General features: G+C 40.6%; 1 protein-coding gene across 1 annotated transcript in view; it reads left to right on the top strand.

Annotated features, from left to right (window-relative positions):
- The window catches only part of frem2b (FRAS1 related extracellular matrix 2b), a 62,838-nt gene that overhangs the window by 11,422 nt on the left and 26,401 nt on the right, over positions 1 to 25,015 (top strand). The window contains exons 3-5 of the mRNA XM_037775974.1: positions 16,214 to 16,360; positions 20,964 to 21,194; positions 24,036 to 24,161. Of these exons, the coding sequence (XP_037631902.1) occupies positions 16,214 to 16,360; positions 20,964 to 21,194; positions 24,036 to 24,161 (504 nt within the window). The remainder of the gene's footprint in view (positions 1 to 16,213; positions 16,361 to 20,963; positions 21,195 to 24,035; positions 24,162 to 25,015) is intronic.

Here is a 25,015-nt window from a genome sequence, read left to right as displayed (position 1 = left end):
AAATTTCATTCATATATTATGAATTATGCATTGAATCAGCCAATCGAGGGGTTTTCTGTCTTTTTCCTTGGGTTTCCTTGGCTCAAGTTTGTTGGATTACATTTGGATTTTATGCTTCTTTTTCTCCATTGTGGTTTCCTTTTCTCTTGAGTGCCAATTACTGCTAAATAATCCTTGTTTAGTCAAAAAAGCATCTTCTACTGCTTGAGATGTGTCTGCTGGGACAGAAAAAGAGAGCCATAAATGTATTAATGATAAATAATGATTTAGGAGAGGGATAGCAGCATCTTATATATTTTTCATTCTGGTACAGTAGTGATTGTATATCACATTTGGGTGAAACATAGCTAAAGCTTCTAAGACCCTTTCACATTGATGTGCCCTCATTTTCCCTTTAGGAAACAGACAGGGAAACCCTGCTTGATGATTCCCTTCCTCTATCTTAATATGCTGCCAAAGTCAGCGTGTGGAGCCGAGGTTAACAAAGCAAAGGCAAATTCCCGAAAGTATAGAAACCCAGGCCCGGGCTTGTTCCCTGGATGATGATGTGTGTCGTCATATACCTGCCTTAGGATATCAGTCTAGCAGAACTGGGGTTGTTCAAGCAATGGGTTTGCAGAAAATCCCTCTTTTGTGGAATAAGCTTGCAGGTTGATGTATGTGCTCGGTTTTGCGTTTTGACAGCCGAGAGTCCCATCAACTCCAGAAAACCTGATATATAAAATACATATAGCTTTCTAGCACTGGCAACAGAACGAGATAAAAAATGTGTAAAAAATGGAATGGAAAACTCAAATGTTCAGCAAAATGAAACGTTTTGGTATCTTAAGTCTCTTAAGGGAGCGTTCCATTTGTGTCTTGTTTGATTTTAAGCCATAAAATATCAAACAATTTAATGAGACTGTGTTTTGATAAATCTGATACCCCCCACCCCCAAAAAAAACCCCAGCAGGAACGCGGAGTCAGTGATGCTGTGACATCTCTCTTTTCACAGGAGCAGAGCTTTTGTTCAATTTTGCAAAATCACTCTGGATAATGTGTTTTTGGCCCCTGACTCCCAGCAGTGGGCCGGAGCTGCTCCTCTCAGCCCTGCTGCACGATAAGCCTCTGACAGCTGGGCTAAGGCTGGAGTGTCACAACTCTCTCCAGCTATAGCCTGGGTTTCAGGATCAGAGCCCAATGCAGGGTACATATCCTTTGTAGACACTTTTTATGCACAAACATTCACACACGTACACACGCAAATCACCCACCATCCATCCATCTTGGGGCCAGCTGCCCGATCCCATAATCAGAGATGAAGCTGGCACTGCTAAAATGTTGCATCAAGATGCCGGGCATCAACTACAGTTTAATTGATAACTGCTTTGTCTTTGATTTCAAGCTGGTGTCTCTTTTGATTAGACTGCTATGATGTAGGCCAGGAAAAAAGAAAACAGCTCCTTTCATTTTGATATCATCAGCATTTCAGTACGCCAAGAAAATACATACAGTAGAGGGGAATTGGAAATGTTACACGGCTTGAAGCAAACTCTCTTGAGAAGGTTTGCATTTTATATATTCCCCCCTATGAACATGGTTGGAGCGTGTCTTGAGAGTACCAGGGCTCTCATCTCATAAAAGGTGCTGATGAAATCCTTTGGGGATTCTGTGTGTGGATCGAGCTCCCTCTCACCACCACCGCCCCGGCTCCACCACCTGCTTTCAACCATAAGTGGAGCCTGATAGGCAGGATATGAGAAGTCATCTGGTTGAGAAATGGGAGGGAAGAGCAGTCAGAAGAGATGAAAGATTGAAGTGCTCTGTTGGTCCCAAGATTGGTGGGGGCAAGGCTTCAAGCTGCTTCCTGTCGCCTGTAGCGATGGCATGAATGCGCTGATGTGCGGTTCACTCTCTAAACACCGCCTGTGTTGACAAGTTGGGAGTAGGTGAGCCCCGCGGGTAGCAGCCTCATTTACATTTGAATAGAAATTATTTTGATATTTGACAGACTTGATTAGTCTTCGGCAAAAATAAACCAATAATTTTTTATTTATTTTTTTGATAGACAAAAAAACCAAAAAAAACAACTTAAAAACATGTGTGGAACAGCCAGGGCAATGTCCACAGCTCAGATCAACCCTTCCCCCATTAAGAATAGTGAGGAATGTCTTGCTGCCTGAATTGAACTAGACCATGCCTGGGCTTATCTTGGTTTTCCAGGACATGGGCTTGCAGTGAAGAGTTACATATTAGCAAGTAAATGGGAAGAAGGAAAAAAAGATAGGCCACTGGGTGCAGGTCTAGACCGCTGGGCAATCTGATACAGCGGTTACATTTAGCCCCATAAATCGCCAAGTAATTGGCAGAAGCTATTACAATTACCGCAAAATTGCTCTGTAATACTTCAAAGGTTATCATTGGTCAATGAGTCATATGCAAAATAGCCCATTGTGTTTCATTACAGGGAGGGAATATTTAGCGCTATTGGGGCCTTGTGAAACCTTTGGGATAGTCAGCTAACAGATTTAATTCACACTTAATTTAGCTTCTAAAGAGAGTTGATCTTTTTTTAAAGGGCATTCAGTGTGCGAGAGTTAATGTCGATAGAGCTGTAGGCAACAATGCAACTTCTGCATGCCTCTCATGTTTGTCCCCTTCACATCTTATTACTTTATTCCATTCCTCCGGGGTCCAGGTGCTGTGCTCCTTACACCAGGTCGTGCATTTGTGTTAGCTTTGAACAGCCATGGTCTCTGAATGGCAGCCCACCATAGAGAGCAGCTTTTTGAAGCTATTTCTTCTTCTTTTTTGACACATTTGATCCGCTTCTATGGTTATTTTCAAAGGTTTGTTTTGGAACTATCATAGTTGTTATCTCTACCTGTCTCTAACAGTGAGCTTCAACTTGTGAGCGCTCTTTAACGCTGTCATCCTTTTCAACATTGTTCCCTGTGTGCCATATTAGATAAAGCTGCTAACTTTATGACTGACAATCTATATTAAGCACCAACACTGTTTATTTGGCGTCTTTTGAGATTTATTTGCCCAGGAGATATAACCCACTTGTTGTCAGGCGTCTTTAGATACACACTTTGTTGCTAGCTGCCTTTGTATTTTTTAATAATGACTGATGATACAACATCATTAGTTGTTTATCATAACTGCCAATGGAAAGCCAATTAGGCTATGTATAGCCTATAACATAATGCCATTTGTCAAGTTGGAGGAGTAACACCTAATTTACCACCTGGGGATCAATATGTAACATGTACTTCCTATTAACAGACTTGCCGGGACTACGGTACACCAATTAAAAGTACTGTTGCTATATTAGCAACCTAGACTAGGTTTAGTGTTGATATAACAGTAGGTTGATGTAACACATGACTACTGCTATTGTACCGTTAATGTTGTTTTTCTTTAACTGATGGGTTTTTAAATGATGTGTGACTACTTTATTTACCTGGCTGCAAACAAATCTCCCTCTGGGAACAATAAAGATAACCACTGTAAAGACTGTAGTCAGTTCAGGTTATGTGGCTTAAAGCTTTGCATTCAGTATAGGCTCTAAAGCTACAGTATATTCACACTACGAGCGACAAAAACGACAAAACGTGGCCCGCTACATTGTCACTGAGTCTAGCAGCATAACAGTTCAATGCAGTGTAGGCTATCTATCAGTATGATCTATTACATACTCTTACATCATTAAACCGTTGCATCAAATTCCCTAATAAAGACGTAGTGTTGAAAACTGTATGATAATAATTGTTATAGTTACAGTATGTCATGTATAGCAATACGTTTTTCTGTTCAACCATTGCACCAGTGTAGTTAAATTCAAAATCTAAACATACTGGTTATAGTTTGCCCAAATGATAATGCTATTTATGGGTGATTTAGTGTATTAAATGAGTTAGTGTTTTTTTATTAAATCATCTTTCTTTAATCAATATAACTCGTCAGTTTCATCAACATGAAAAAAGTATTGACGTCTTGATGGATTCACCAAGCGAATGCAGAAAAATAATATCTGTTTTTGTAACCTTTTAATTAATTTACTATAATAGTGTTAGAGCCAAAATAGATTTTTGATCGTGATGAAAATGTTGTTTTTGAAAGGCTAAACGGCAACAAATATGGATTGAGGCAGAATATTTCGTTAGATTTTGCTACTAAATAGGCCGGACCCCAGGTTGGGAACCACATATATAAAATTGCGTAATCATTTTTTAAAATGAGACATGATTGGACGATAGATTTGAATATACTACATGTGAGAGTAATACTGTACATCCAATCGCTGCACACAAATAAGTTTCTGAATGTTATTTGCATAGCCATGGCCTCTAATATACTCATAAAGTCACAGAGTCCATCTCTGCAACTACCAGAGTGTCTCCGACTTTGCATCAAATGTTCTTTAAGATTTTTCCAGTGTAAAATTCACTTTCTCAAACAGAGAAGTTGCTTTTATAATGATTCAAATACAGTGTAAAACACCTGCAGTTTGAGTGTCTAAATCAAATTGTGCAAGCATCCTCAGAAGTAATCTTCTTTTAACATACCTGTACATATTTTTGAATCCTGGCTTTGTTTCGCCGCACAGACTAATCTTCAGTTCAATATTACAAGGATGAGACAATAACAACATTAAATCCTTAGACATTCTCTCTCCTCTTTTCATGAATGCAGACTAGCATGCTTATCTTGAACATGCAGGTTTGCACAGTTCTACTTGAAGTCTCATTTTCATCAGTCACAAACAAAGAGAACCAAGAGTCATTTAACACTTCTTTAGGAATTACCATTTCAGCTTTTCAGGGAGCATTCTCCTCTCAGGCAAAATCCTTTCTACATGTGAGGATTTGCACGTAACAACTGTGAAATGCAGCTGAAACATGTTGTTATAAATGAAACCAATGGAGGCCCCGAGAACAGCCCGGACAAACACCCGGCTCTATTAGTATGGAGCTCATGAGTCTGTGGGACCGGGATGGGTTTTTTATATTCTATGGTCTCACACTGCTGCTTTCAGCAAACAGTCCACCATTATTCGATCTGACAAGAGAGCAAACACTGTGCATTCAAGGGTCAAGAAAAAGCACGTCCCCCCTCTCTTTGTCAAGTCCCTTCATCCTGCATCCTTATGTTGCTTTGTTTCCTCTCACATTTTCACACTCCCCCTTGTATCCCCTTGTTATTTCACCGCCTATGTTCTTTTCTATTCAGTCACCAGCAGCATCACAGAGTTGACGTATATTTAACACACTTTGTAACAATGCAAGTCTTTCAGCTCCTGGGATGGAGACAGATTTTTGTCTCCATGGGCTCATCTCTTCAATCAGGCAGAGTGTGACGTGACTTTTGTTTTCCAAAATTAGCCCAAAAGGAGTGTAGCATGTTTGTCTTTTACAACTTATTCAAATGGTTGTAAATGTATTTTGCAGTTTTCCCCTATGCGTCTATACTAGGGCTTTCAATTGGTTGAAATATTTAATAATTGCACGATTGTCCATAGTTAATCGCGATTAATCGCAAATTAATCACACATTTTTTATCTGTTCAAAATGTACCTTAAAGGGAGATTTGTCAAGTATTTAATACTGTTATCAACATGGGAGTGGGCAAATCTGCTTCCTTTATGCAAATGTATGTATATATTTATTATTGGAAATCAATTAACTTCACAAAACAATGACAAATATTGTCCAGAAACCCTCACAGGTACTGCATTTAGCATTAAAAAATATGCTCAAATCATAACATGGCAAACTGCAGCCCAACAGGCAACAACAGCTGTCAGTGTGCTGACTTGACTATGACTTGCCCAAAACTGCATGTGATTATCATAAAGCGGGCATGTCTGTAAAGGGGAGACTCGTGGGTACCCATAGAACCCATTTTCATTCACATATCTTGAGGTCAGATGTCAAGGGACCCCTTTGAAAATGGCAATGACCGTTTTTCCTCACCAAAATTTAGCTTACATTTGGAGCGCTCTTTAGCCTCCTTCATGACAAGTTAGTATGACATGGTTGGTACCGATGGATTCCTAAGTTTTTTTATAATTTCATGTGTATCTACACTAGCTTTAAAACTGAGCCCACTACAACCTAAAATCGCAAGTTGTGTTAATGCGTTAAAGAAATTAGTGGCGTTAAAACAAATTTGTGTGAACGCATCATTAGCGCGTTAACTTTGACAGCCCTATTCTATACTTATTCTTTTTCAGTGGGTCACAGATTTGCCAAAGCTACTTCAGCAACTTTGGCCTCGTGGCTGTCAGGGCGTTCATACTGTACATAATTGACTGGTAATGAGCGAGAAACTCTTTATTTTAAATCCTCAATGACCTTTACAAGTGAACGCTGGAGAAAGCCCTGCAGCTGCTAATTCAGCCTTTTGTCGTTCTTCCCCCTGCTCTCTAAACCGTGTGGCTTAGAGGTGTGGTTAATTAAGACACTCAAGGCTGCATCCTCTTTGACAGACAGGAATGCCATTCAAGGGCAATCAAGGAACACTTTGTCTGACCTCACCTACACAATCGGAACAAGCCAAGCCCTCAGCAACGACTTTTGGATGGGTTCCGAAACGCAAAGTCGGCTAATTGATTCATGCACTCACTTGTAGAGAGATACAGGAGAATTAGAGTTTTTATCTCTTCAGTTTTCATGTGCGATAGTTATCAGTCTGCTGAATAAGGCCAGGCAACAAAAGGCGTCTCAAAGTCTGAATGTAAGTGGAATTAAATTAAATATTTTTCAGATAAAGAGGTGAAGACTTGTTCTAAGTGTTTCTAAATGGAGTTAATATAACGCTCTGGTTAATGATTGTAGTTTAACCAAAAAGGAAGAAATAGTTCAGAATAACTTGTGCCCACCCAAGTCTGAACAGTCTGTTTTCCAGCTCTAATGATGTAGCCATGATCAGGGATAAGTCGTGACCTTGGGTGCTTGGCAGGACACCCTGTGCCCCCGGTTGGAAATCAACAACCCGCGACAGAGCCGATCGTCTGCAGAGTTGTGCATCCAGATTTGGTTGCTTGCTAATCCTTAAGGTGTGTTTGGAAAGATTCAAACTAATATTTCCAGGCGAGGCTAATAGGATTATACTTAAAAACTCAGGATGTTTGCTTGTATGGGATGCCAGTAATTTCCAGACACAGAAATAGTGACCTTGGCAAATATCCAAAGGGCGCTGTATTGAGTTGTTTCTCTATTTGCTGTTTGGATTAGTTTTTTCAAATGTACACCATTGATTCATATTTTTTAACACATTCATTCTGAATGTTCCTCAATAACTTTTAAAGAATGCATCTCTCCACTCAATGTGTGGCTTTTGTGTTGAGTGATTTCTGTAGCGGATGACAAATGACGTAATTTGTGGCAGTTTGTTAGGACACCAGAGCGTGAAGCCGAATCTCCGGACAGGAGTGACCTTTCCCTACAATCACACTGTACAGTGTTTCCTCTGACACAATTCTCTCCTGGGCCACAAATAAAGGAGCCCCATCTGAAATAAGAGCTCTGGGAATTCCTCACTGACTTTCCACACAGGCGAGGGGGCTCCTACATTGTGAGTGACCCAGCAAGAAAGTCTCCGAGCAGTTTCCACAACAACCTTATACGCTGCAATTTGGAAGCAAAAGCAGAAAGTGTGGGAACGGGATGAAGGTTGTTGCTTTGCTTAAAAAGGTCTTTTCCACCGCGCTGTGGAGGACAACATTTATAAGAACACTAAAGCACCTTTTCTCATAAACTAATACGTTTAGTGAGTTACCTTGAATGACTTTCGGTGAATGTAGAATCGGAGCAAATATGATTAAAAAAAGTTATTTTTATAAAACTCACTATATCCTGACTGTGTCCTCCAGTGCTCCTAACGGCATCTGCAAAATATTACAGACCGGATGAAAACAACCAGTCAGAGCTGATCTGGAGACTGCCGTCAAGCTGCCGTCTATGAGAGCCACGAGTCAATCAATCGCGAACTCCGACCAAACGGTCAAACTAGGCAGCGCTGATCAAATATGAATCAATATTCTGTTACTGTAATGCCTATTTCTCGCCTCAAATGTTTTCAGAAACTTCTTGTAGTGTACTGTTTAGCTGTAAAATGAGAAAGTTTGCTCGAGCTGGTGGGCGGTGCTTGTAAAATGAGAACGTTTGAGACCCGGCAGCCATGTTCAGATCTGCTGAGGAAATACCAAGCACCGCCCACCAGCTCGAGCAAACTTTCTCATTTTACAGCTAAACAGTACACTACAAGATGTTTCTGAAAACATTTGAGGCGAGAAATAGGCATTACAGTAACAGAATATTAATTCATATTTGATCAGCGCTGCCTAGTTTGACTGTTTGATTGGAGTTTGCAAGTGATTGGTTTAAGTCCTCTGTCACGGGCTAGACTTTTTAAAGCCTGAAAACAGAGCCATGAGGAGGTCTAGTTTCCTCTCAGAACATTTGAATTACAATATGCTGAAAGGTTATTATGGATTTTTTGCCCAATGATGCCTAAAACGTGTTGCCTACTGAAGCTTTAATGGTGCAGCATTTTCAAAATATGCTCTTGCTCTCATAAGCTATTCAGTTTCTGTGCCCATCCAACCATCACCATTGTGTACTGAGCAGTTGAAAGAATAGTTTGTCATTCTTAGTGTCAGGTTTTGCCTGCACAAGGCAGAACAAGGGAAAGAATATAATGATTTATGCGATTTATTTATTCCTACACTTGGAAAGTGGTTAAATTATGATCAAAAAGCCTCCAAAATTGTATTGTAATTTCATCACAGCCAACATAAGAAGATAACTATGTTCCCATAGAAATAAACAGGAAGTCAAATTTCTGTGCAGAGCTGTAATACCTGTAAACAATTCTTGGTTATTGCATTTCTAAACACCGTCTGAACAGCTTTAGCAAATGTTTATTCATGATATAGTCACAAGAAAGTAATTCCTGCACTGTGAGTTAACTCACTTCTGTCGTGGTTCATATGTTAATCTCAAAGAACTTTCCCTGCTGAGAGCAAAGCCTTGCTTGCTTTAAGCCTTGCATGGCTCTCTGACCCAGCACTTTTGTTCAGAGGTGCCTTTGGCCTTTCTTTCAGGCCCCTCAAATGTCACCTCCGAGTGACCACTGTGTCAGAGCGGACACAGAGGCGACAGCAGCCAGAATGGACCCCGCGGAGCGACCAAATTTATGGCGGACCAGTTCCCTGATAGGCTGTGCTCGTAGAAAAGGGCTTAGGGCCTGTGAAATCATAACAGTTCTAAATCTTTCAAGCCATGGCCAACTCGTTACTGCTGATACAAGGCTTAGGGTGATTAGACCATAGCTCTCTCTCTCTGCTCTGCCATGTGCTTTCTTTCCTTCAACAGGATTATCATATCCCTTTTCCCTTAATTGGAGAGGTGAAAAGTATGCTGGTATGGTCTGGTACATTATGGAACCCAGAGAAAACTCATTTCCTAGAGTTAATATAAGTTGTGATAATAGAATATATTTTCTTTCCATCACAAAAAAATTAAGCTTTGTCATAGATTTTCTTTAGAACACTATTTGCTATCGATTATTCTCTAACTTAAATGTGAAGTCAGCTGACCATCTCATCTCTCATTTCGTGTCCTAGAAGCACAGAGCTAAAAATGTCAAATGCAATTCTGCTACCACAGCAGAATTTAAAATGAATAAAGACCCACTAACGGCCCCCAGAGTCTACAATATTCATACATTACAATATTAAAGTCTTAGATTGAATGATATAGGGACACTTTTGTAGTCTTAGAGCGTTACTGCTTGTGGTGCTTTAAGTGTGAAGTTGTGCCAGAGGAAACCTCATGGAGAGTTCTAAATGGACATGGTTCATCCTCTGGGGATCATGAATAGCCACAGGAAATCCCAGCAGATCTGACTATTAGTGTTCAGCATACATTACCTTGTCATGGTCCAAAGTTTTAGTCAATGGGAAATTTTGACCTGGATGAAAATCATGAGTCATCTTCTGGGGACCATGAATGTTCAGAAAATCATTACCATTAATCTGAAGTAGGGCTGTCAAAGTTAACGCAGTAATAATGCGTTAATGCAAATTTGTTTTAACGCAACTAATTTATTTAACGCATTAACGCAACTTACGTTTTTTAGGTTGTATCGAGCTCAGTTTTAGAGTGAAGATACTGGCATCATGTCATATTAGTAAATCTAAAGAACCCAATGGTACCAATGGGTTCTTTAGCATTTCATACTAGCATGTCGCAAAGGAGGCTAAACAACATTCGAAAACTTGAAATTTTGGCGAGGAAAATCTGGCATGGCCATTTTCAAAGGGGTACTTTGACCTCCGACCTCAGGATATGTGAATGAAATTGGGTTCTATGGGTACCCACGAGTCTCCCCTTTACAGACATGCCCACTTTATGATAATAACATGTGGTTTTAGGCAAGTCATAGTCAAGTCAGCACACTGACACACTGACAGCTGTTGTTGCCTGTTGGGCTGCAGTTTGCAATGTTATGATTTGAGCATATTTTATTTTTTTTATTATTTTATTATCATATGCTAAATGCAGTACCTGTGAGGGTTTCTGGACAATATTTGTCATTGTTTGTCAATATTTGTCATTGTTTTTCCACTCCCATGTTGATAAGAGTATTGAATACATGACAAATCTCCCTTTAAGGTACATTTTGGACAGATAAAAAATGTGTGATTAATTTGTGATTAATTGCGATTAACTATAGACAATGATGCGATTGATCACGATTAAATATTTGAATCGACTGACAGCCCCAGTATAAAGCTTTATGGCAGCCTGGTCAGGATCAAAATGTTGGATAGTCAGACCGATAGACTGACTAACCCTCATCGCCGTCTCTCGGCCCTGCCGCTCAGATCTAAGAACCAAAAAGAGATGTTTATTTTGTAAACAATTACTTCCTGCTGTTTACTTAACACAGATAATAAAACGGCATGATATAGATTCAGGGAGGATTGATAAATTGTGTAATTATTATGAGTGAATTGGCTTAAACAAGGTGCTTAAATCTGCTTCATAAGACTTTATGGCTCCCAGTACAGCTGCAAAAACTCCCTATTAAGCATTTTGTTATCCACATTATGAAATATTAGTATGCATGTAAACAAATGCAGTATGGGAAAATGAACTGCTCAAGTACCCTCGATGCAGGGTTTGCTGTATGATTTAGTATTGAGGTAATTCACTTTTAACTGTCAGTTAACTGTCACCTTAAAAGCACATGTTATTCTGACATTTCCCTTTTTTCCCCATTTAAGAAAACAGTAAAATTAAATGATTTTTGAAATCTTGAGCTGACTGACTCGATGAGCTCAAACTCCCATTACATATATAAAGTACGCTATGGGTCCTAAAACTGCTTCCAGTCTCCTTTAGCTGCAGTCTCTAAGAGTTGTGCTAATTATAGAAAAGGGTTATACTTCACCAGTATTCAGATTTAATGCCTTTATTATGAAATAAGAACGTGGTAAAATAAAAAGCTCCCGTGGCTTTGTCCTCCTGTGTGGTCCGTTTTAATAGCATTTGAAAAACTAAACTAAACTCTCCTTCTGTGAGCACTTTGCTGGTCCTATCTCTATACTATGTTGCTTGACATCTTTAATGCTACAGTAGAATACAGTTATATCAGATCATGGAAACTGTTAGCTCACATAATCCATTTGCAGTATATGATCATTAAGTATTTTTAGATGCATTGTGTCTGTTGAACAGGATTCACTGGCTTGTCCCAGTTTATCCCGCCTAATCAGTGTGGGCAAAGGGCCGCCTGTCTGTCTGCCTGGTTGAATGAACAGGCGAGGGTCCACGGGGCATCGTGGCCCCACGATGCTTCATGGTGACCAAATAAGGGCCGTCTGCAACATGTATGCAGGGAGAAGTTGGCACAGTCCAGTCCCTCACATTCTTTGGCCTCACTCAAAAGGCTTCTGTCCCTCATCACACAAGTGAGTGGACAGATCTTGTGTTTAGAAGAGCAGCTACTTGAACTGTACAAGGGTTTTTGTGAAGAGGTTCATGGACAAGGCTGGTTATGTTTAAGTGGTTAAAATAGTAGCCTAGAGGCTGACACTTTGTTGACCCTATTATTTAGACAGACTTACGAGATAGTTCATTATTTAGTTTGTTTATTTATCCCATAGACTGTATATAAAGATGGACGACATGACAGCTCCCCAAAAGTGAAGCCAAAACAATTCAATCGCCCCCTGGTGGCTGGCTGCAGTACAGGTCGTAAACCTGACGTAGCAGCTAGGTGGCTCATGTTAGTAAGCTGCGGCCGTGCTCAACTCGTGATTGGCTCGGGGAGATGTGTGTGGGCGGGACCTCGATACCGCGACTCCATTACTCGATTACTACTGCGCACACTCTGGCTCCAAATTACGTCAAAATCTTAAGATGGCAGTACTCGTAATCGGGATATTTTGGCTTCACTTTTGTACAGTGGGAGGAAGTGGAGCTCCGTCGTCCATCTTTATACAGTCTATGATTTATTCTTTCGGAAACTGTCTTTGTACCTGTAGCAACTGTCTGACTTATACAACCACAATAAAATAGACATTACAATTAAAGACAGACATCTACCACAACAAAATCACCAACAATCAAGAATTAATTACAACAAACACACACACACCTCGTATCACCCACATTTGTTTAACAGAGATATACTGGAAGGTATGAAGGATCTCTGGGCGCGGGTATTACCGTATCTCTGTCCTGATGGTAACAACTCATATTCACCATAATAGAGGGGGGGTGATCCATCACTGAGGATTTCCCGCTCTTTCCCCACCACTTGTGCTAAAAAGTTTACTAGAAACCAACAAGACAGAGTACAGGCAGGCGGTCAATTAATTCAGTGAATGAATTAAGATGACTAGCCCCTGGAATTTGCAGGACTCCTGCTATTACCACACAATTTTAATGAGAATGTGGGTATTATGTAGAAATACGGTCTAATATATTTCACCTTAGCTGTGATGTATTCACTGCATAATGATGTATGCTTCTGCTCTAAACTGCACAGCAGTGCAAAGGCCCGAACATAAGAGATACCGATAGTGTTCACTAAATTCTGTCTCAGTGCTGTGAGTGCTGGTTAAAGATTAACTCTGGTGTTTTCCTTGGGGCCTCTTTGAAGTGGACTTACTCCAACCCCTGCTTATCTTAATTAGAAAGAAATCTGGAGGAGTGAAGTGGTCCTCTGGATACGAGCACCTCCACTCCCCAGCTCCCTGAAGGCCACGCTGCACGGCGGGGACTTAAAGGCCTCTTGAACTCAATATTTGCTCATGTCATGGTGCCATTGTATGCAGCCTAAACTGTGAACATCAGTTACTTTTTCTGAGATTTGAAAGCGCTGCTGGATGTATCCTCCTCAGATCTTGCCGGATATGAGGAATGAATAATTAAGAGCCACTTTATGTTTGTGAATACTGTTTAAGAAACAGGTGTTTAACTTGATTCATCTTGAAAGGGAGAGCTGCCTCTTTGAGGCTTAGCTTGATGTGTAGGCTGTTTCTTCAGAGGCATGTAAATAATTATGCAAAACGTAACCATTTCATGCTTTTATTGAAATGTATGAGGCACTTGGGATAAATCCTACCGATAAACGGTTCTAAAATGTCCCTGCCTGAGTGTTTGATTGTAGAGAGATGATGATGCATGTCATTTATATTTCACCATTTTCTAGAATTATGCTTGAGATGAAGAGGATTAGCTGTGTTATAGCTATAACAAACTAGTCTACGCCAACGTGTGGTGTTGGATAAGTAGCCATGGCCTTCTCTGTTTCCATTACCTCAGAGGACGGGCTCCTTCACGACTCAGAGATCACACATGCAGTGTTTACCGGTGGCATGCGTGCCATGTGGCTGGCTTTAATCCAAATGGAATAGGGAGGTCCTGTCATACACAGGTCACCTGTCTCCACAAGAATGATGTGGAACACACAGGAAGCACAAATCCTACACTGCGGTAGACCTCAAGAATGTAGTACAAGTTGTAAAATGTATCACTTTCATAAAAAAAACACATTTTGCGTTCTCTATTTCCAGTTGATTTAATACAATAGTAAATCAACCTTTACATTTGCAATATTTGTTGCTTTAAACGCAAAGTGTTGCGCCACAATTGTTTACCCTAAAAAATTGGTTTTCTTTGAACGCATCATTTTAGGTTTCAGATTGAGTTGTTTTTCCTATCGCTAGCTTTTACAAAAAGCATAACAGAGATCATGCTGGTTTGTGATTTTATTATATCAAACTTAATGCTACACTGTCTTACCAAACAACTTCTCCTGCTGTACTTGTAATTTATTCAGTGTGTGTCCCTCATGATGTTTTCATGCTGTTTCTGTTTCTGAATTCACACAAAATAGCAACATATTTGGGATGAACAGACAAATAGGTTGTGTGTACGAACAGTGACGTGATGGCCGAACAGACCAACTAAACAACACCAACGACAGAAACTTGGATTTTTTTTTAGAGAAGTTTCATCAATTATAAACATCATTTAGTGGATCGCAATTTTAGAGTAAATGCTGAGACAAATTACTCTCAAGGACGCATTAACATTGTTGTAGTGGTGCCTCTGGAGTTAAAAAAAAGAAGTCTATTTTCCAAGAGATAAAGACATTCTGCTTTCTACAACTAAATGATTCAAACATTGTGTTAATTTTGCAGGAGAGAAAACAATGGAACAGTTTCTCGTCTCATTTCTGCTCTAGCTTCACAGTCTCTGCCGCCTTTTGTCCCGATTACAGCTCCGTGTTGACATCCCCGAGTCTGTCTGAAGTTCACTCTGAACTGGATCTACAAGTTCAAAGATACCAACATCTATCTACTGTATTCTTCCACTTTCCAGCATTTTTGATAAAGCCCATTTCTGTGGGTAATTACAAAGATAAGTTATGGAAAGTCATGTCTCATAGAATCTCACTACATTCTTAGTCTTAACAACTTCAAGTCCTCTATCTGGTAGAAAACATCAAAGTTCCTCCATGTGTTCATTATGGATTAATGGACTTTATTCAGCTAAATGATTTAAATGAGTTGTTGGTTTTGTATGATTCAGGGAGAAGCAATTTATGCTCTTGTCCTTGTGCATCATGCTGACTTTGTCCTTTTGTTCCAGTTATGGCACAATATTGTCAAAAAGCATCGATGTCCGGGCATTACGTCCCAGTTTTACTCTGTGTGAGGAACTAGTACACTATTAGACCAAAGGAAACGGCTCTGAACAGCTGCAGAGCACATCTCACATTCAGACACACAAACTCGTAAATGCATGCGCCCTCACACATAATAAAACACCCGGGGTGAATGTGTATAGGTCTCACCGTGCCCATCGAGGAAGGAAATGGACACAGTGGAGCGGTCAGCTGGACGTAACAGATTTACCGACCATAACGACGGGGGTGGGGCGGGACAGAGACTCTCAGTCGTGCCTAACACAAACAACAGCAAACCTCTGAACAATGTCCCTGCACCCTCCCGGCACTTTCCCTTTTATTCCACCACTTTCACAACTGCCAGATGTTTAGTGGCTCAGTCATCTGTGTCTCACTAGCCTGATCCAGTACAGCAGCAGGCACCAGCTTTCACTTGGCAGTCTGCTGGATGCACGCTGGTTTTTAGGAATCAGTGGATAATTATTTAGACTGCTCTAGAAATTAAAATTAAATTAAATGTGGTGTCTGTATGAGTCAGTGTGTTTACATCTTTGTGTCCCTGTGTGTTTGATGCCTGTGTATGTGGCTCTGCTTTGAGTCTTTCTGGTCGTAATGGTAGCAGGACAGTAGCCTCGGCCTTTGGATCCAACATCAAAAGGCAAAGATAAAATAGCCCAGTTCAGACAGGAAACAGACACCTTTTATCTTAATTAGAAATGAAGCAATTAGACGGCCACACTTTATTGCTTTTGCATAAGGGCTGTGCACCCCTCATGCCTTCCACTGAGTGCTGGCTAGGAGTCTCAAAGTCCTAAAGGTAACCATTTAAGGAGTATTGGAAATTACTGTGCCACCCCAGAAACAAATAGCTATATTAATTTTCAAGACACTTTTTGGATTATTACGCCCCAGTGAGGCTGTTTGACTTTCTCTCCGTGTTTTCCCTTGCTGTGTGGTGAGTTCGTTCTACGGAGCCATTTTAAGTTTCTTTAACTTCATCAACTGTATGTGTTTGCAGGAGGCAACAGACTGAAGAACCAGCAGTTCCGTTTGAACTGGGCCTGGATCTCTTTAGAGAAGGAACGCTACGTGGTGGATGAAGAGGTCAAGTACCTGGAGGTGGTGCTGAAACGTCGCGGCTACCTCGGGGAGACTTCATTCGTCAGTAAGTACACTACCTTTGACTTCATCAAGTCACTTGTAATAATAATACCATCCAAAGTGATATCAATAATCATGACTAAAGGTTACTAGACAGCACTGAGAGCATGCAGCATTTTAATTATGTCAAACATTTCTATTTTATTTTAATAAAAATGTTGATCTATATCTTAATCTGGATCCAGATCTGCACCAAAAATAATAGATTAATTAATTAATAAGTAAGAAAGTAAGTAAGTAAGTAAAAAACTAAATGTGATATATAGTAAATAATAGATATATGAAAAACATTAAATAGATACTAGGAAGAAGTGAGAACAAATAGACCGATGAGACACAACTGCAATTTCTTTTTCATTAAGTACAGTAGATGTTTGTGTAGTGACATATTTGATATATTCCTGGATCCACACCAAAAACTACTCAGCTGTGGATTTGCCCAAGGACTAATTTACAAATTTCACTGAATCTGCTGATTCTTCTCAGTTATCCCAGTTCGTTCAAAGACCGACGCTTTGTCACGGCCGTCGCTGTTCTATATTGCCGCACAAGGCACCCTTTAGCGGCGGTATGAGACGCACCGGGCTTTCCATTAACTACAATGTAAACCCATCCGCGGCAACAGTAAACGCCCAGTGAAAGTGCAGTGGTGACATAGTTTAAAGAGCAAAAGAGACACACAGGGCGGGTGGGAGATGGTGGATTGGCCCAACAAACACAAGGCTTTCATCCAGGAGACCAGTTTTTGTGTCCCGTGCGTTACGTTTCACTCTGCAATCAGCTGTTTGTTCGTGTCCCATGTTCACAACGTCAAGTCAAATTTTCACTGTAAAAACATAGTATGTTGTTTTTTTCTAAACCTAACCAAGTGATTTTGTTGCCTCATCCTAAAGTGTTTTTGTTTAATTCACAACAACATTGTGTTTACTGCAACCAAAACGTGACACCGAGGGGTCTGACAAAACGTCAGTGTTGGGTATCCTGATAGCTAACTTTCAAACAGACAAAGAAACAAACAAAATGAAAACATAAACTCCTTGTCAGAAGATATCGACTCCCTTCAAGCTATTTTTGTTATGTCTTTTAACTTTCTGAACACCTACTATCGGTTTACATATTGATAGACAAGCCCCCGCAGCACACAGACAACTACACACACACACTTCGATATATTTAAGGACTACTCTAAAGCTGGCCTAGACACTCTTTAGGGTCACGCAGGTCACGATCTTTCACCTGTCTCCTCTGGCCAGTATTTACGTTCCAATCACACAATAGCGCTGCAGGACAATCCCTCAGGGACTGCATGCGCACATAAGAAAGGTCACCCCAAGTTGGTGGCCATGGAAAGGAGCCATTCCAAATGTTAGTCGAGGAAATTTACTGGCCGGAACTAGACAGACAATAACTGTTAAAAAAACAAGTTGCTCTAAGCATTTATGAGTGGCAGGAATTCGTATTACTGGCACCATTGGCCTGTTTTAGTGCCGCCATTTATTCTGTCCATAAAAATGAGGTGCGATTAAAACGACCTGATGTTAAAGGTCAAATCCCATCATTTGCGCTACTGTCGCCTGTATCTTTATAAGCCCCCGGGGCGGCAGAGTAATGAAACATCTCTGAGGTGGTATATGCAAATTTTGCTGACCTTTAGAGTGCCTCACACTGTATATCTGCACCATCTCTGCCACTCAGTGAAATAAAAAACACACATTAAGGTAGATCATCACATATTTTAGAGATATACAGGCAGCTATACTGTAGTCAATAATAAAACACAGTGAGAAGTAAATAACTGTGATAACAAGAATACACTTAGATTTTGTTTGTGTTGATAAGAACAAAAGAAACTGGAAATGAAAGATCAACTGAAATGCCTGTGCGATGACCCCACCGTGATCTCTTTGCACATTAATATTAAACAACAAAATAATATATCTTGTACAAGGAGCTTGGGCAAACAATCATATTATTGTCCTTTGTTTTGGTTTTCCAGAGCATCGCTACTGTTTTATTAATGTTTGCATTATAAATTAAAGAAGCGCTACTTTGAACTTTGGATGCACTCAGTGTTCAATGCCCAGAGAAAACATTTTCATAATGTCCAAAATTGACTGTTGTGTGCTTTTAAGTCCAAACCATAGCCTTTCATAGTGCAGTTTTCTTATGATTGAGGCAGCATGAAGGGGAATGATAATGGATGAGGGAGATGTACCTCTCCATGTCGGTGATGGAAAACACACAAAAGAAGCTGCAATTTCCAATTTCTTTTTTTAAGTCAGGACCATTTTATTTTACAGCGCCCTCAAAGTACCAATAGCAATAAAGTTTCTCTTTCCAAATGCATAAGTGGCGAAAGCTTTTATGTTGTTCATTTCTCATTACAGTAAGTGTACATATTTACATCCTCAGGCATTGATTCTTTGATCATACACCCCCACACTTTTTCTGTCAGTCTCATTAAATGGCTTTTGAAATATATATTTTTCAATTTCTAGCCAAGAAAAACATTGCTGACCTAAACTGAAAGAGTGAAAGGAAACTGTTTTGGGGTCGAGATGTAACATGGGTATATTTAAATCTTCAGAGAGTAACACTTACCTACACTTAATAATTACCAGGGGCCTTGGAAGGAGATATTGTTTTCACCGGCGTTGGTTTGTTTGTCTGTCTGTTAGCAGGATTACTCCAAAAGTTAGCGTCGGATTTGAATGAAATTTTTAATCTAATGAACAATCCATTAGATTTTAGTGGCGATCCGGATCATGATCCGGATTCAGGACCTATTTTAAGAATTCCGATCAGCCTGTACATTAAGACCACAGGGTATAACACATGCACAGTGTAACTGATGACGCGTTGATGTCCACGCCTTCTTCCTCCTTCTAAGAGCAGAGAGATACGTGTGTGGATGTGTGTGCGGGAGCTGCTGGCCGTCCGCGGTGAGAAAGAGCAAAGCGGTAGATGACGGGATGAGAGACAACGTAGTGTAACGTTATACAGACATAACAAGGCTGCTGAATGAGAGAGGCATCCGCCGATACGTTACACGGAAACACACCGTGTTAATAACAAGCCGACCACCTCATGGTATCGCTAGCTGTGAGCTGTGATCTGTTTTTAAAGTCAGGCACCTTGGCGGAGGTCTGCACTTTCCGAGTGCCAATCTAGTTTACTTTGGTTTCAGTCAGAAATATGTTGCCCAAGAACTAATTATTTTGGACAGATCATTTTACTTCCCTTTGCAGGTACACAAATAACCAATATCCTGTCTCAGTAGGGTAAAAAAAAAAATGTTCATCACTGTCTCACAGTAAACATTTGGAGTTACCCTCTTCTTCTGTTGCTTTGAGGAGAGCAAAACTATTTTTACAGGCCACCGGAGCAGCTACCCATCTGCCTCGGTGTTGCGATGAGATAGTGACTGATCCGAGGCCAGTATCTTCTCATGAACACAGGGGATATCTCTTCTTGTCCAGCCCTGCCTGAGTGAACGCAGATCAGAGGAGCCCACTGGTGCTTCACTGGTCAATGTGCGCAGTGCAGGTGTCACCAGTTTGCCCACCTGCTGCGATCCCTCAGAGAGACCGGCCTGCTGTGATCGGGGCCATCCAATCCAGGCATTGTGCAGGAGATGGAGTTTGTTGCAAATCATACTCTCTCCTCTTCTAGCTACTCTTTGAAGACTGCTGATTTTTCAAGCTCCATTGAGCTTGACCATTTTATCTCAGCACATATGTGCAGGGGCTTTTTCCTTCTGTCTGTACTTGCATATCAAAGCCCATTTTTTATTTTCATCAAAGAACAGAATGGTAATTTTCTTAAAAGCCCAAACTCATGCATTTCTCAATCTGTGGTCTTTTGAAGATCTTATGTGTAGTCCTGATGCGATATATCAGTTTTTCTCTTCTCTTTCTTCCTTCCTCAGTTGTAAGCAAATAGCACTTTTTAAAAAAGTTCCTGTTATTCATGCTCATACTTCATTTATCCAGTAATGTCTTGCTTTCTACATTTATGGAAGCTTACATTGGGTGTGTGCAGGCATGTTCATTCTATTCACTGCCAGACCCCTGCTGCTTGTTGTGTGGCCAGTTACCAAAGACAATGGAGAGGCTGTGTGACATTTCACCAGCTTCAGTGCTCCCGCTCAACAGGAATCCTGCCAGTGTCACAGGCATAGTGAGGTGGCGTAGGCCTCATCAAACAGTTCACATGCTGAAGGTCATACAACGCAAGTCAGCCTCCAATCAGTGCTGCTGAGACCGGGCTGACATGAGGGGTAATTGGCTTTATTCCCACCATGGCCATTTGGAACACTGGGGGTGGAAACTGCACCCAGGAGATGAGCGGGTATTGTCGGGTTAGACCAAATGGGATCTGACATTTTCCTGGTTTTAGAGGAAATGAAAAACATTATTTTAATTGCATCAGGATACAATCTGTTTCAATATGATCTCACACAGATATCAGGATTCACAGACTGAAAGAATTAATGGTTGCCAGTACCAAAACCAGACCAAGGTGATACATTCTCTGATAGTATGCCTGAGGTTAGCAGATTATATTATTGATAATAACCTTTTTTTTTCCCCCACGTCCGTCCTAAGGTATCGGTACAAAAGATGGTACTGCACATAAGGACAAAGATTTCCGGGGGAAATCTCAGAAACAGGTGCAGTTCAACCCGGGCCAGACTACGGCCACATGGAAGGTCAGGATCCTGTCGGACAGCGAGTATGAAGTGTCGGAGACCTTCCAGATTGTTCTGTCTGAGCCGGTGATGGCAGCCCTTGAGTTCCCGGAGTCTGCTACTGTGGAGATCCTGGACCCTGATGATGGTCAGTAATGATACATGTTGACATTTAAAATGTTGATTAGTTTGCTTAGTTTTAGTGGGATTAAATAAGTTCTTTCTTAAAAACTAGAACCCAAAACAAATATTGGCAAAGATACCTGGGTTTTGCATTTTGGGGTTTTGTTGCCTAAAGCTGCTTTCACATGATAAGAAATTTACTCTACACTCACCATGAGGGAGGGCGCAGAATATGGCTGGCCCGAAAGCTTTGAAGCTTTGTCCATTGTCATGGTAATCAACCTCCAAATCAGTATTTCAATGCTTCATTTTTAAAAATGTATTTATTTTTTATATACAAGTAATAATATTAATGTAATAATAAAAGTATAAATCCCAAAATAGCCCATGAAATAAGGAATAATCCCACAACACTATACATATTCAGCATTGATTATTATTAGTTATTCTCAAATGGATATCTCAGAGTATATGTATATATATATATTGAAAAATATATATTTAAAAAAATATACATTTCAAAAGCCATTTAATGAAACTGACAGAAAAAGAACAGAGTGGTGGTGTATGATCAAAGAATCAATGCCTGAGGATGTAAGTATATATCAGTCTTGCAGAGGCAAAGCACAGGATAGGTATAATATGCCATCAAAAAATATGCAAGGAACGCCATTCTCCTTTCTAGGCAACAACAACAGTTGCAGCTGTTATCTCATTGGTTGCGCTTTGAAAGGTCAGTCAACCAAGGGCAAAGTTGAAATAATTTGACCTTTGAGCGCAGTGCTCGGTTGCAATTTTGAGCAGTGCGCCATTCCAAGGGTAGGGCTTCCGCCTAGTCGGGCGGCACCTCTCTCCCCAGATGTTCAACAAAAAGAACTCCGTTGTAGAAGGGAGAAAGATGTTGGTCATATATTTAATAGGGGGTGCAGATCAATGGCCGGCACACCTATGATAAACTAGTTGGCTACTTTAAGTGCCAGCAACAAATAACAAGGTACATGTGCTTCCTCTGTGGGTTGGAACATGAAAAATCGATAAAGAAAGAGAAAGAAGGCAATGCATTTTTAGGGAAAGTAAGTAAATCAAAACTATAGACACATCATCAAAATAGGCTCCATCTCAAGGAATGCACTGAATTTGACAAATCTGTGTAAGAGTACCTAAAGGCAGAGTGATTCCAGTTTAGGTCCAGGAATACTTTTGCCCTCATCTCATCTGTATTCATGTTTTAGGGAAATGCTTCTGTCCATCTGCCGAGGGCATCAGAGCACATGATATTTTAAATACTAAATTAATTCACATGGAAACTGAACGCTGAGAGGAGGTAACAACATCTTGAACCCTTGATTATGGAAATAGCCACATAATGAGTAAAAAGCAAACCCCATTTATGGGCAGTATTTTCTTTCCACAAGTGTAGATAAACAAGGTCAAGAGGATATATGGAGATAACCACACAGACCTCCGTTGCATCTGAAATGAGCTCTACGCAAACAGATGAGCGGGGTTTCTGGAAACAGCTTGACTGTGATAGAGCCGAGATAGAGAGCTGCATGATATAAATATGGATAATGCTCCTCCTCCTCGTCCCCTAGGGCTTCATTGGGTGAAAAGGAAGAATTTGCTGTCAACAATGTATGCTAATTAACATGTTTAGTTGGAGTTTTGTTTCACAGTACATCAGTCTCTGGAGGGCAATCAACAAAACTGGCAGTCATCTCTTCGCAAGATGTCAAATTCTATATTTCTTTATGCCTTTAACAGATATTGTCTTCCTACAGCCACATGTCTATTATCATATCATTATACTGTTTATGCTTTCTAAAGTTTTATGTGTTTTGGCCTCTCAAGGTCAAATAAACTCTGAAGGCTCATAAAAATGTATTTTAGCTTTCTTCTTTTCACTGAGAGCAGAAGAATGGAATAGCCCAGGGGCTGCCACCACGAGACTGTGAAAAATAAATTATTTCACTCCAGACAGACTAATGTGGCTCAGACTGAAAACAGCTCAGTGTTTGAAACGAGAAGTGAAGAGCGGCCACGTCGTTATGCAATTGTTTGCATGGTCCTGGGGATGGGGAAAGGAGCAGCACCTTGTTAATGTGGGTGACCACGATGCTCGCTGAGAGGGAGACGGAGTCGCTGTCTGAGCTCTTTGGATTTCATGGCTGAAATGTTGCAAGCTCATTACCCTCCTGGTTGTTATATGCAGCTCAGAGAGGGAAGGAGACAAAGAGATGGAAAGCTGCCAGTCAAACTTTTGAGTAAAAAAAACAAATTGTTTAACGTGTCTCTGCTCGAAAACAGAATGAACACGTCTTGTTATTCGAGCCAATTTATGCGAGCAACTAACAAAGACTTCTTAAATTAAACTGTGTGAGACGCAGATTTGTACTTTTAATTCTCTAAAGGATTCCTAAACAGCGTTATCTTACAGATAACATTCACATCCATGTCTCTCTGTGCTATTCTGTGTATCAGTGTAAGCCGATTCTGGGTGGGAATATTTGCTGCAGATAAACAAACAGTTGATGGTGGGTTTTGATTAAACATGATGGAAGCACCATCAGCAGAGCTGTAATGAGAGCTGTCATTGGTCCCAGCGTGTGAGCTGTGTATTAAAGGTTATTGATGTCACACATGATTTGATGTTTTGAAGCGTTTCCCTTCTCTTCATCTCCGATCATTCAGTTCAATTCACTTGACATTCAAGTCATCGCGTTCAATTTGCCAGAAAACCGATCATACACTATAGTGACTTCCTCGAATGAAAACTCAGATAAGATTTAAGATAAAAAGGTGTTCAACTCCGATAATGTTAAAGCACTATGTCAAAGTAATGTGTGCTGATTTTTCTCGTGTACAGAGTCAACAGTGTTCATACCCTCAGCTGCATACAACATCGAGGAGGACATTGGTGAGCTGTTCATCCCAGTGCACAGGAGTGGAGACGTCAGCCAGGAGCTCATGGTCATCTGCTACACTCAGCAAGGTAACACAACAACTATGTGTTGACATTTGAAGCAGCAGTGGGTAGAATTGGAGCAAATATGATTAAAAATAGTTATTTTTATAAAACGATCACTATATCCTGACAGTAGTGCATGAGACAGGTAATCTGGAAATAATCATGTGCCTCTGTGTCCTCCGGTGTCCTCGGGTGCTCCTAATGGCATCTGCAAGATTTCACAGACCGGAGGAAAACAACCAATCAGAGCCGAGCTGGAGCCTTGCCGTCTCTGAGCAGCTGTCAATCACTCGCAAACTCCGGTCAAATGGTCAAACTAGGCAGCGCTGATCAAATATGAATCAATATTCTGTTACTGTGATGCCTATTTCTCGCCTCAAATGTTTTCAGAATCGGAACTTGTAGTGCAACACTTGTTAGCTGTAAAATGAGAAAGTTTGTGACCCGGCAGCCATGTTGAGATCAGTTGAGGAAATACCAAGCACCGCCCACCAGCCACAGCTGAACAGTACACTACAAGATGTTTCTGAAAACATTTTATGCGGGAAGTAGGCATTACAGTAACAGAATATTGATTCATATTTGATCAGCGCTGCCTAGTTTGATCAGCGCTGCCTAGTTTGATCGTTCGAGTTTGCGAGTGATTTACAGCTGCCTCCGTTGAATGAACAGCCAATAAGAACACTCTCTCTCTGAAATGACCTGGGATTAGTCAAAGTCTCCTGTCACAGGCTAGAGTTATAAAACAGATTTAAAACAGAGCCATGAGGAGGTGCAGAAGTCTTTTTTTCTCTCAGAACACTTGAATAACAATATGCTGAAAGGTTATTATGGATTTTTTGCCCAATGATGCCACAAACATTCTGCCTACTGCTGCT

Source organism: Sebastes umbrosus, chromosome 7 (assembly GCF_015220745.1).
Source record: "Sebastes umbrosus isolate fSebUmb1 chromosome 7, fSebUmb1.pri, whole genome shotgun sequence".
Taxonomy (NCBI): domain Eukaryota; kingdom Metazoa; phylum Chordata; class Actinopteri; order Perciformes; family Sebastidae; genus Sebastes; species Sebastes umbrosus.
This window is presented reverse-complemented; position numbering and strand designations above follow the sequence as displayed.